The sequence below is a fragment of the Vigna unguiculata genome, chromosome 3 (genome assembly GCF_004118075.2).
Source record: "Vigna unguiculata cultivar IT97K-499-35 chromosome 3, ASM411807v1, whole genome shotgun sequence".
Classification (NCBI taxonomy): Eukaryota; Viridiplantae; Streptophyta; class Magnoliopsida; order Fabales; family Fabaceae; genus Vigna; species Vigna unguiculata.
Window position 1 is genome coordinate 25,263,063 of NC_040281.1, and position 10,916 is coordinate 25,273,978.

The 10,916-nt window shown below is 37.0% G+C and overlaps 2 protein-coding genes across 6 annotated transcripts; one reads left to right on the forward strand and one right to left on the reverse strand.

Moving 5' to 3' along the window:
* The first annotated feature begins 430 nt into the window (after positions 1-430).
* On the forward strand, positions 431-3,697 carry LOC114175875. Of its 2 annotated transcripts, XM_028060716.1 has the most exons (3): positions 431-718; positions 978-1,034; positions 1,734-3,697. In XM_028060716.1, the coding sequence occupies exon 3, from the start codon at positions 1,759-1,761 to the stop codon at positions 3,355-3,357; it is 1,599 nt and encodes a 532-aa protein (XP_027916517.1). In that variant the 5' UTR covers positions 431-718; positions 978-1,034; positions 1,734-1,758; the 3' UTR covers positions 3,358-3,697. The 2 variants fall into 2 exon arrangements, with proteins under 2 accessions (XP_027916517.1, XP_027916518.1); XM_028060717.1 differs by lacking the exon at positions 978-1,034 and having other exon boundaries at positions 432-718.
* Positions 3,698-4,072: 375 nt separating this feature from the next.
* Positions 4,073-10,656, reverse strand: LOC114175874 (probable receptor-like protein kinase At1g49730). Of its 4 annotated transcripts, none has more exons than XM_028060714.1 (9): positions 10,518-10,656; positions 7,130-7,678; positions 6,540-6,674; positions 6,024-6,285; positions 5,893-5,945; positions 5,481-5,548; positions 5,271-5,360; positions 5,014-5,098; positions 4,073-4,867 (listed from the first exon to the last, which is right to left on the reverse strand). In XM_028060714.1, the coding sequence occupies exons 1-9, from the start codon at positions 10,618-10,620 to the stop codon at positions 4,323-4,325; spliced, it is 1,890 nt and encodes a 629-aa protein (XP_027916515.1). In that variant the 5' UTR covers positions 10,621-10,656; the 3' UTR covers positions 4,073-4,322. The 4 variants fall into 4 exon arrangements, with proteins under 4 accessions (XP_027916515.1, XP_027916512.1, XP_027916516.1 ...); XM_028060711.1 differs by having other exon boundaries at positions 6,384-6,674; XM_028060715.1 differs by having other exon boundaries at positions 6,384-6,674; positions 10,501-10,519.
* Between the last annotated feature and the right edge of the window lie 260 nt (positions 10,657-10,916).

Below are 10,916 nucleotides of genomic sequence, written 5' to 3' on the forward strand. Positions count from 1 at the left end.
ACCTTTGCAAACTCATTAAAAATGAGAAATGTCTTCCTTCTTTTTATTCCCTTCTTTGATCTTTCTTGTAATAACATCTCTTGTATCTCCTTTCACTTCTTGATTATCCACTCCAAAATGGCTCCCCATTTCCAAGATCCATTCTCTCCCTCGTTGTTCCCCTTCTTTCTGTTTTCCTCCGCAACTGAATTGGATGTTAGCTTCAACTTAGTTTATAATAAATATTAATGAACTAGGAAAATCAAATTAAAAACAATTTAATTTTTTAATATTTCAAATTCTTCAATGTTTCAGTCTATCTAAACGCAATCTTATGGTTTTAAAATATAATTTAGTATTTACATCAAGAATGAAATTAGATTTTAATAGAAACATATTATAATTAAAGAAAAACATGTTTAGTGGTTTGTAATGCCCTAAGAAAGCAAAAATATTCATCTTCACTTTCACACTTTCTGCTGCCACTGAAGTAAATATCTAAGAATAAAAAAACCCACTCACCCACCCAAACCAAAACCCTCTCCTACTCTTCTTTCAATTACTTCATCTACTACTCTATCTCGTTCTTCAATAATCACGCGCTAATCGTCTCCAGGATTCATCCTTTGTTTGTTACCTAATCAGGATCAGGACTCCGGATTCATGTTCGTGCGACATCCGATTTGATTTCCCATTAACAACGTCTAGATTATTCTGCAATTACTGTCAATAATTATTGGTATCTCTCTTATTTGCTATTTTTTTTGTTGACCTTTGTTATTTTTTCGATGAAATAAAAAATATGTGTACCATAGACAGGGATTTCGTGTTTGAGTTCCTGTTTTTATCCTACCAAAGCTCAAATTCTGTTCCGATTTTGTTCTGATTAGAAGAAATTTCCCTCTCTAATAAACAATTTGGAAGGGTTATTCGTGCTACCCGTTCAAGAATTTGTTTTTCTCTGATAGATTTCTGTGCTTTGAATTTTGTTTTTGCAGACCTAGGTTTGAGGAAACAAATTTCTCTTTGGGCTGTTGAGGGCTTTTTTTATAGGGGTAAGTGTTAGAAATTGCATAAAGTTTGTTTATTTTCATTTGGCTGTTTGTGTTAATGTCAATGGAATTGGAAGGGAGTCTTGGTTCAATACATTCTGTGCTGGGGTAAGAGTTGAGTTTATGATTATTGACTGTGGGGTTTTGTTGATTTCGTTTTCAATCGTTCAGTGGAGATAAACTTTTATGATACTGTGGCGGTGAACTAGGCTTTGTTTTGTAATTGTGATTCCTGGATGCGTATAAAATTGGGCGATGGATTGAAATCATTTTGTAATTTTTATTTTCGAAAATGTTTCAGAACCTTTAATTTGGTTTAGTTTGATATCCTTCACCCTTGCTTTGCACTGTGGAATCTCTGAATTGGATACCTTGCGATTTGACTCTCTTTGACAACCAGGCAGTGATGTTTCTTGCTCTAGCAGTTTAATCACTGTTTAGTAACCAGCGTTGATACTTTGTAGTTCCAAGAATTGATTCTCTTAAGTCCTATCCTGTTTCTGATTGAAGGGAAATAATCTGTTTCTATCCGAGTTCTGTAGTCTTGTTCTCTTAGCAGCTGTTGCGTCCAGTGCCCCTACTTTTGGGTTATATGGCTAGAGCATCCAAGCCTATATATGCATTACCTTCTCACTGTGTTGCACCAAGATGTTTCAGGGATTTGTTTTGTTGAATGATGTCTTCACTCCATTATGTGTGCAGGAACATCTGAATTCCTAGTGCATTGATGGCTACCCCTAATAAATCAACACCAATAACATCTTCTGACACTTTTGAACAGAAGGGGAAGACTATGACTGAGTCAAATGCAGCCATTCTTCAGTGTCCTTTAAAACAGCAACTTCATAGCTCCTTAGATGGCCCAGTAGCAATCCTTTGGGATATTGAGAATTGTCCTGTTCCAAGTGATGTACGGCCTGAAGATGTAGCAGGTAATATAAGAATGGCTTTACGGGTGCACCCAGTAATTAAAGGAGCTGTTATGCTGTTTTCTGCTTATGGGGATTTCAATTCTTTCCCTAGGCGACTTAGAGAGGGCTGTCAGAGAACTGGCGTTAAACTTATTGATGTTCCAAATGGGAGAAAAGATGCTGCTGATAAAGCTATCTTGGTCGATATGTTCTTATTTGCTCTTGACAACCCTCCACCATCCTCTATTATGCTTATATCTGGAGATGTTGATTTTGCACCAGCACTTCACATCCTTGGTCAGCGAGGATATACTGTTATTCTTGTCATCCCTGCTGGGGTGGGTGTTTCATCTGCCCTATGCAATGCTGGTAAATTTGTCTGGGACTGGCCTAGTGTGGCACGGGGGGAAGGCTTTGTGCCTCCCTCAAAGGCTTTAGTGCCACCCCGAGGAGGTCCAATTGAGCTTGCTGGATATTTGATGGGGTGCCATATCAATGACAATTCTGAAGGATTAAATGAAGAAGAAGCAATAGTTTATAGAGGTATGTCACAGAACTATTACAACTCAAGGGAATTTTCATTGGTGTCACAATCACTGTCTGAATACAACTGTGGCACATCGAACATGACTTGCTTGCCGACCACTATGAGATCACACAGCCTTCCATCTGTATTTAATGATGTTCAAGGAGGGTCTATGATGCCTTCTGGTGATCATAATGAATGCCAGTTGTGGGTACAACCTGGTGATTTAAATGGTCTCAAGGGGCAGCTGGTAAGGTTGCTTGAACATTTTGGAGGATGCCTGCCCCTGGCCCGAGTCCCAGCAGAGTACCAGAAAATCTATGGGAGACCTCTTTATGTTGCTGAATATGGGGCAATAAAGTTGGTCAATCTTTTCAAGAAGATGGGTGATGCCTTGGCTGTGGAAGGGAAAGGGACTCGGAAATTTGTGTATCTCAGAAACTGGAAGGCAGGCCCAAGTGCTCCCCCTCTCTCTCTGGCAAAGAAAGATAAGAAAGGAAAGGGAACCCAGGAAGAGAATGTGAATGTTGTCAATGGTGGATGCTCTTCAGATGAGTTCTCAGATGAAGAAAGAGTAGTCATAGAAGAACATGATGAAAGAAGTTGCATAGGCAAGGCCAATCAGGAGAGTGCAGCCAAAAGTGAAGTGGATGACTGTGTTATTGACCACTTCAAGTATGAGCTGCAAGAGATTCTAGTAAGCTATTCTTGTCGAATATTCCTTGGTTGTTTTGAGGCTATATACCAGCAGCGATACAAGAAACAGCTGGAATATCAGAGATTTGGTGTGAATAAGTTGGAGGATTTGTTTGAGAAAGTGAGTGATGTGGTGGTATTGCATGAGGAACCAGTAAGCAAGAAGAAGTTCCTGGCTGCTGTGGGTGGTTAGAAAAGTTGGCAACGAATTGCTATTCACTTTAACCGTTCTGATGTTTTAATCTTATGCTCGGAAATTAGTTTTCTCGTTAGCAACCTCAGCCTTTTCAGGTTATTTATTCCTTAGAAGACTTGTAAAAATGATATGCTGGACGTATGTGTTTTTTTTTATAGTCACTGTCCTGCATGTATCTGAAACTTCCCCCTCGAATGTGTTTGTTTTCAGTCTCTGAAACCGATTGGCTCCTCCTAGGAATCGGGAGACGTGTACAAGTAATAGCTTTTGTACTTGTATCTTGTATCGTATTTCAATATACAATTCTTCCATTCATGTTGACTTATTTTGATACTGATTACTGGTTGAACATTATACCTTTTAATGCTCGCTGTACCTTGAAGTTTCAGTTGGAATCATTACTGAATATAGTAATAAAACTTGTGTACTCGTACTTTTAATATCAATGTTTACATTCTACAAATGTCAGAAAAGTTTACCATTACAAAAATTGTGGCATTGGTGACCTGTCAGCAGTAATCAAGAAAGATACATGGATTTATTGTTTGGAACTGCTTTGAGAGGCCCATTTGAAGAAAAGAGTTCCGTCATAGCCATTGCAGCTAGTTCTTGTTTCTACATTTGTTTTAATGTCGGAAGTCAAAAATTACGTTCTCATATTGTTTCCAAACACATTCATGTATTCTAAGTTTACAGCTTCTCAATCAATATATCCCTTACAAAGAGGAAATTTGCATAGATGACCATGATGAAATCGAAATCTGTCGCTCTAAAAGCCTCGGGTACAGGCACTTAGGTTTGAAAGGTTCTCTTATAAAAAGAAAACAATGAAGTACTATATTTCTCATTTCTCCCAAGATTTTCATATAGACTTTCTCCTACTTCCTAACAATCCACAAATTTGAAGTCAGAGTAAATGAGAAATTCAAAACTCAACTCAACTTGAAGAATCTAATGATGTTTCACACAGAGAACATATTTGGCGGAGACTGTGGAGAGCCAGTCTCAAGTAAAAAACTTCTACTGCAATATGACCGGGATGTACTTGAAGATGAAGCAAGATATCTTCCCTCTCCGCTGTTAAACAATGCTTCATTTCTGAGCATTTTCCCCTTGCTTCTTCTGCCTCTATGCTGACTTCCCTGACATTCTTCATCTTCAACAGCTTGTAGAAACTCACTGTGCATTGGTTCTGATGTCTCATACAGAAGCCTAAGTACCTGTTTTATTGAAGGCCTTGCTCTTCCCTCTCTATGGGTACACCATGCTACTATAGAGATTACTGTTTGGAGCTGATCCAAGTCAAAAGACTCCCTCACATTGGGATCTACTAGCTCCAATAATCTCGTATCTGATTCCATGTATGGTTGGGCCCATTCAACTAGATTCTTATTATCTTGAATGGCTCGTCTTCCTGTTACAATTTCAAGTAGTAACACCCCAAAACTGTATATGTCACTTTTCTCGGTGAGCTCTTGAGTAACAACATATTCAGGGTCCATATAACCTGGAATTGAATTTGACATCCAAAATTAAGTATTGACAATGATGAAGGTTTATAGCTGTAGGTCCCTGGATATAGAACCCTCCTTTAAATCACGTAAGAAGCCAAAATCAGCCAAGTGAAATAGAGTGAAGAAAAGAATTTGTTACCCGGAGTTCCCCGAATTTCAGTGTTTACAGGTTCAAAGCATACTGAGCCATCTTTTGAAGCTTGTGCAAGGCCAAAATCAGCTATCTGTGAGAGGATGTAATACAGGAATAAAGGATTTAGTTAAAAATTGACAGCATCTTGACCTATCCATGTATAAACATCATAAATTCTTTGCAAGTTTCAAACTCGGGCTGCAAAAAAAGGCAGTGAATATTAACAGGTGAAATGATGGTATGCACTGCGAAAATCATCCAACCTTGGCAACAAAGTTCTCATCCAGTAAAGTGTTGCTAGATTTAATATCTCTGTGACACAGAGGAGGATCGCAATAGAAATGGAGGTACTCCTGCACATGAAAGAGTGAGAGGTTAAAAAGTAAAATCCATAGATAAAGAGAATAAAGGATGAAAAACATTCAGCCACTCGATTTTGATAAGCTGGAAAGTAAACCAATGGCAGTTATTACCAGGGCATTGGCAACATCAATGGCAATTTGGATTCTTGTTCGCCAACTTAAAGGTGTTTTACCAGGGGCTGTACAGATGAACAAAAATATCTTACGTGAGATTAAGGGGTTAACAGGGAAAAGAAGCAATGATAATTATCTGTTTCCCCGCTATTTAAATGCTATAATTTTGTTGCACATGTTTATTTGTCATGTTTAATATGGCTGAAGGTGCTGAGTTAGAAAAAAGATGCAGGAAAGAAAGCACATAAGATCCACATAATAGATACAAGCACAAGGGATGAAGATAGAAGTGCCATTTGTAGTTTGACCAAATATTACCGAAAATATCTTATTATCCAAAACAGTAAGCGTGAATGCTTTTATTTTGTTTTTTTAAGGAACAACAATCTATAGAAATCGAGAGGCATACAATGAAGATGATCTTTCAAGCTTCCATTTCCCATGTACTCATACAATAGAAACCTGCCATAGACATGCAGAAGGGTTTGATTCATTGGTATATATGACAAAGAATATAATAAGCAACGGAGAAACAGATACCTCTCACGTTTTTGAATGCAAAAGCCTCTCAAGGCAACAAGATGCCGATGGTGCAGCCGGGCAAGAAGCTCAATTTCTCTGCAAAACTCATCCTCTCCCTGCTCAGAGATTCTATTCATCCGTTTAACTGCTGCGACCAGGCCATCAGAAAAATCAGCTTTATACACAGTTCCAAATCCCCCTTGACCAATGACAGTGCTAAAATCCTCTGTAGCCCTTTTTATCTCCTTGTAGCTGAATTTTCGGAACATAGATGAAGAACCTGCTCACCACAACACAACCAGGAAGCAAAATAAGAAAAATATGGTGTGCTAGTTTCAATAGTATATCACTAACAAGGATGATCAACCAAAACCTTACCTTCCTGAAATTTCCATGTTGTACAAGGAGGTAAGGTTTTCGAACAGGGTTTACCAAAATTATCAGACTTGTCTAGCTCTCTGCTTTTCTGGCGAATTAGAACTATCAAGACTATGAGTGTGATAACAGCAACAGCTGTAACTGCAATAGCAATACCTGGAACTAACGTCAAACGATATGAATGGTGCTTTCCCTTTAAAGGTGCACTTAACAATGGTTGACTCGGGCCATCAGAAACAGGTGGGCTTGGAGAAGCCTTAGGAGCAGGCAAGGATGGTGTTGACTCTAGAACTGGCATCACAGTTGCAAAAAACATGATCAGCTATAGAATTTTAGTTTATTGGTAACAATACACAGACTTCATTGCATTCCTGAAATGAATATTTATTAGTGTAAAAAGAAAACAGTACACAGGCTTCATTTGGCACACATTAACTGTTATAACTACTAACAGTTAATGCGTAGTTTAGTTATACTGTTTTCTATTCTTGACATGTCATACCAATGGAAAGGATTTGTGCAACAATTGCTTATTTAGTTAGAAGCAATTACAAAAAGGGACTATAACATTCTGAAGTAGAGATCTCATCCATTTTATTGGCTTTGCATCATAATAAATCTCAAGCCATAATCATATAATGTATGCAGTAGCATTAACACATGAAGGAACTCATTCACACAGTGACCTGAAGAGGGAGGAGATCAAACTGATTATCATTAACTTTCTTACTTTATAAAATTCTTACCAGGAAGCCTGAGAAGTCCTTGAACCCCAAAGAAACAAATTGCAATGTCAATAGTAGATATCTCATCAACTTGGCTCGCTAATGCAGCAAAAGTGGCATCACGACATGTACTTAGTGTTATATTATCTTCAATTCCGATATGATGCAGATAACCAATGCCCGCATTTAAACACTTCTTACATTTACTTTCCTCTCCCAGTGGTGCTTTGCAATTTTTTGTGACCTCCGTAAATCTGGGGGATTGCAGCATTTGGACAACACTAGTTCTCCCCTTGCATTCATAATTAACAGGAATTTTTGTTCCGAAACCACAGAAAGCTGTTGCATTTTGGGCAACTCCATAAAGTTGCAAGGTTTGAAATATGGTTTGGAGGCAGATATCAGTCGCATTTTGAGAGACCCCTAGGTTGCCTGTTGAATTAGCAAAACGAGAAACGGCAATTGCAACATTAGTATTGATGTACCGGCAGCATTTTCCTCTGTCACCCTGGTTAGAGCATAGAGAGGATGCAAGTGTGAAGTTTGAACCAGTAAAATTCAAAGGGCAATCTGCAAAAGGAGCAGCAATATTAGACCATTAAATCACATTTAATCCTTCAACTGAATTGCCAACAATTTACTACAGTACAGTTAAAAGATTGACCAGTCATGTTAGCTGAAATTATCAATATAAGGACAGCAGTTTTGCTATGGTTCAAGAATCAAAAGGGAATAATTTACTAAAAAATACCACTTCCAAATATTACCATTGCATCTCTACCATGATTTCCAATAAAGTCTTTCTATTTATCAATACCTTAATCATTTCCCTCAAGGCAACCGTTAGAGAAACTGTAAAAACATATTCAGTTTCTGTGAAAGTTTTCAGAATGCATGACATAAAACTACACCGCAAAACAGGTCCAATCTTAGTTTCATTTCATGACATTTTTGCAGAATTAGTTTTGAATACATAGTTCTTTGATTACTACTGTTTAGTGTTTATATTATGTGCACCATGAAAGTTTTTGGCTCCCTGACCATGTCATGACTCCCCTTGAATAAATCTTGAAATGTCAAAATATTACGGAAGAGCATCTATCTCAATAAAATGATTTTACTGCTTAGGTTTGCAGTGAAAGCTCTGGGCCTGATGTTCATAGGAAATAGGCATACATTATATTTGAGTAAAGATATACTTTGACCTATAACGGAATAAAAATGAACTTATTACGATTTTATGGATTTGTTTTTACTCGAGAGCATTCTTATAGTAAGGTTACAGCGAGTTCTTCAATTCACTTATTCTATTTCAGGGGAACAAATTAAGATTGTAAGTGATGTATCAAGGTTCCTAAATCTTACGCCATCAAGTGGAAGCCCAGACATGATTTATATCCCTAACATGCAAGCAAATGACTTTTGGACTCAAAGCACAAGCCAAATAAATACTGTTCTGAAATTATAATTTAAATGAACAGATTATAGCCCCTTCCAAGAGAGATGCTAAAATTATACCATCCTCCATTCTTATTTTAAAAGTACACTTTCCTCCCCTCAGATTAATATGTGCTACACTTCAGTCCATCTTTATTTAAAGAAACCTCTTAAGGTCAAATGTTTCTCTTTAATGACTTTCAACATTGTTGGAAACTGATTTTGAATCTTGTACTGTGAACTTTGAGAGTGTAGAAGATTAAATGAGGACTTTTAAGGAAGCTTCAAGTTAATAGTATGAATTCACAAACCATCATTTCATTTACTGAAGTCCAAAAATTCACAATAATCTCAAAATTAGTGATCTTAAAAATTGAAATACAAAGAAAATCATTCTTAGGAGGCCATATCACAGTTAATCATCATCACACACACTCATTATACTAAAAGGGGGTAAAGTGCAACACTTATTGATCTCTGAATAGAGATAAGTGTAACTTTTTAACTGAGAAGTTGCAGGATAGGGGTGTATTTTACATTAATTGAAGTAAAATAATAGGGGCAGCAATGATGAAATTCCTGATTATTGGATCAAGGACCAACTTTCTTAAAATTACTATTCGGTAAAGCCTTGTAACTATTCTGTGTAACCCATAGCATGTTTTCAATTTCATCATAGTTCAGAACAGTTCCAGTTTATATAGTTTATATACCAGTAAAAAGTACAACACAATATCGGATTTGCAGGATAGCCTTATCTATTTCTAGTATAGGTTAAATGTGGCCAAATGCTTCTGCTTTCTGCTCTTTTAGAAGGTAAAAACTTAGGGTTCTCTACGGGCAAACCTAGGGCAATTGTGAATTTGTGATAAAAGCTTTTGCATATTAATTTCTGCAACCATTCCAGAGGTAAAAGCTTTTGTTGTACCTCCTAAATGTGATTTTGGTGTAGAAAGAGGGAAGGGAAACAAGGTGAGAGAAATGTTAGTAAGACATTGACAATGTGCATAACTGTCCAGATTCATTAACACCTGTCAATCCTTTCTCATCACATTCAAGTTTCCCAATAGGTCAAGAATGCAATGCAACGGGGAAAACAATCATAACTACGACCAACGTATAAATGCGCCAAGAACATCACCCACAAGTTCCAAGTGTTTCACATTAGCATTATTAAATACCCGTTATCATTCATTCCAACCTCGACACCATTCCTTACCCGTGATGGGTAAAAGACATGTTCCAGAAATGAATGCAGCAGTTTGTGTACCCAGTATCGTAATAAGGAAAAAGGGTGGAAGATATTGAAGCAAAGCTAAAAAAGGAAAGAACTTTTGAAGGAACTAACCAGCCATTATGACAGGAAGCTGCATTCCAAGAAAAGCCAACATTCCCAACAAAGGGAGAAGCCCGTAGAACATGGTGGAGAAGAAAGATGAGGACTTGAAGGTACAACAAGAGTGTGTTTATGCGTATTGTGTGTCTTAACCACCCATTTTGGGAACACCATTCACCGTTCTGGCTGCTACAATAGGTTTTATTAGACTTTTCAGAAAGACCGGTGGGTATGTGGGCGTGTGAATGTGTGCGTGAGAGAGAGATGAAGAGAGAGAGAGGGTTTTGTACTTTTGTTTGTTTGGCTCTGAATAAATGCGCACTGAAGAGGAAGAACAACAATTTTAGTTGATGCTTTCGTGGGGTATACCTTTATTTGTTTCAGATTCCACAGTACACCAGAGACTCCCCTTTCATTTTTTTCTCATTCTTCATCAAATTCAAACCTCTCAAAGCTAATGCCTAATGCAAAAAAGACAGTGCACAAACCAAAAAGAAATTCAATCTTGTTGAGTAGTACTGATAAATATCAGTTTTTTAAATTAAATTTGAAATCTTTACTGTGTTTAATGGAGCATATAATAATAAAACAATTAAAAAATTGATTGCAAACTTGATACCTGAATGAAAACGTTACCTCTGTTGAAACAGTGATAAGGAGTTGAGACAAATGTGAAGGAGGAAGACTTGAGTGATGGTGGTGTTGCATTTATGAGGCTAAATTTGATTACTATTTTCATTTTCTTTTTCTTTGAGTTTAGTTTAATTTAGTGTGTGAACTTTGGAGCTTGCTTCTTTATCTGCCGCCAATGCCAAAGCTTCATTCAAACACCTTTACTCTTTTACTAATAATGACTAACTAACTATTTGTTTATAAGTAAAAGAAATAAAACCTTAAATATTTTTTCCAGGCAAAATTTTATTTTCATTTTCAAATTTTTAATATTTTTTTTCACCGTTGAATAACATCTATTATATAATATAGTGATCTGTCCAACAAATACAATGATAAGCTTCAGTAAAATTGATGTGTAGT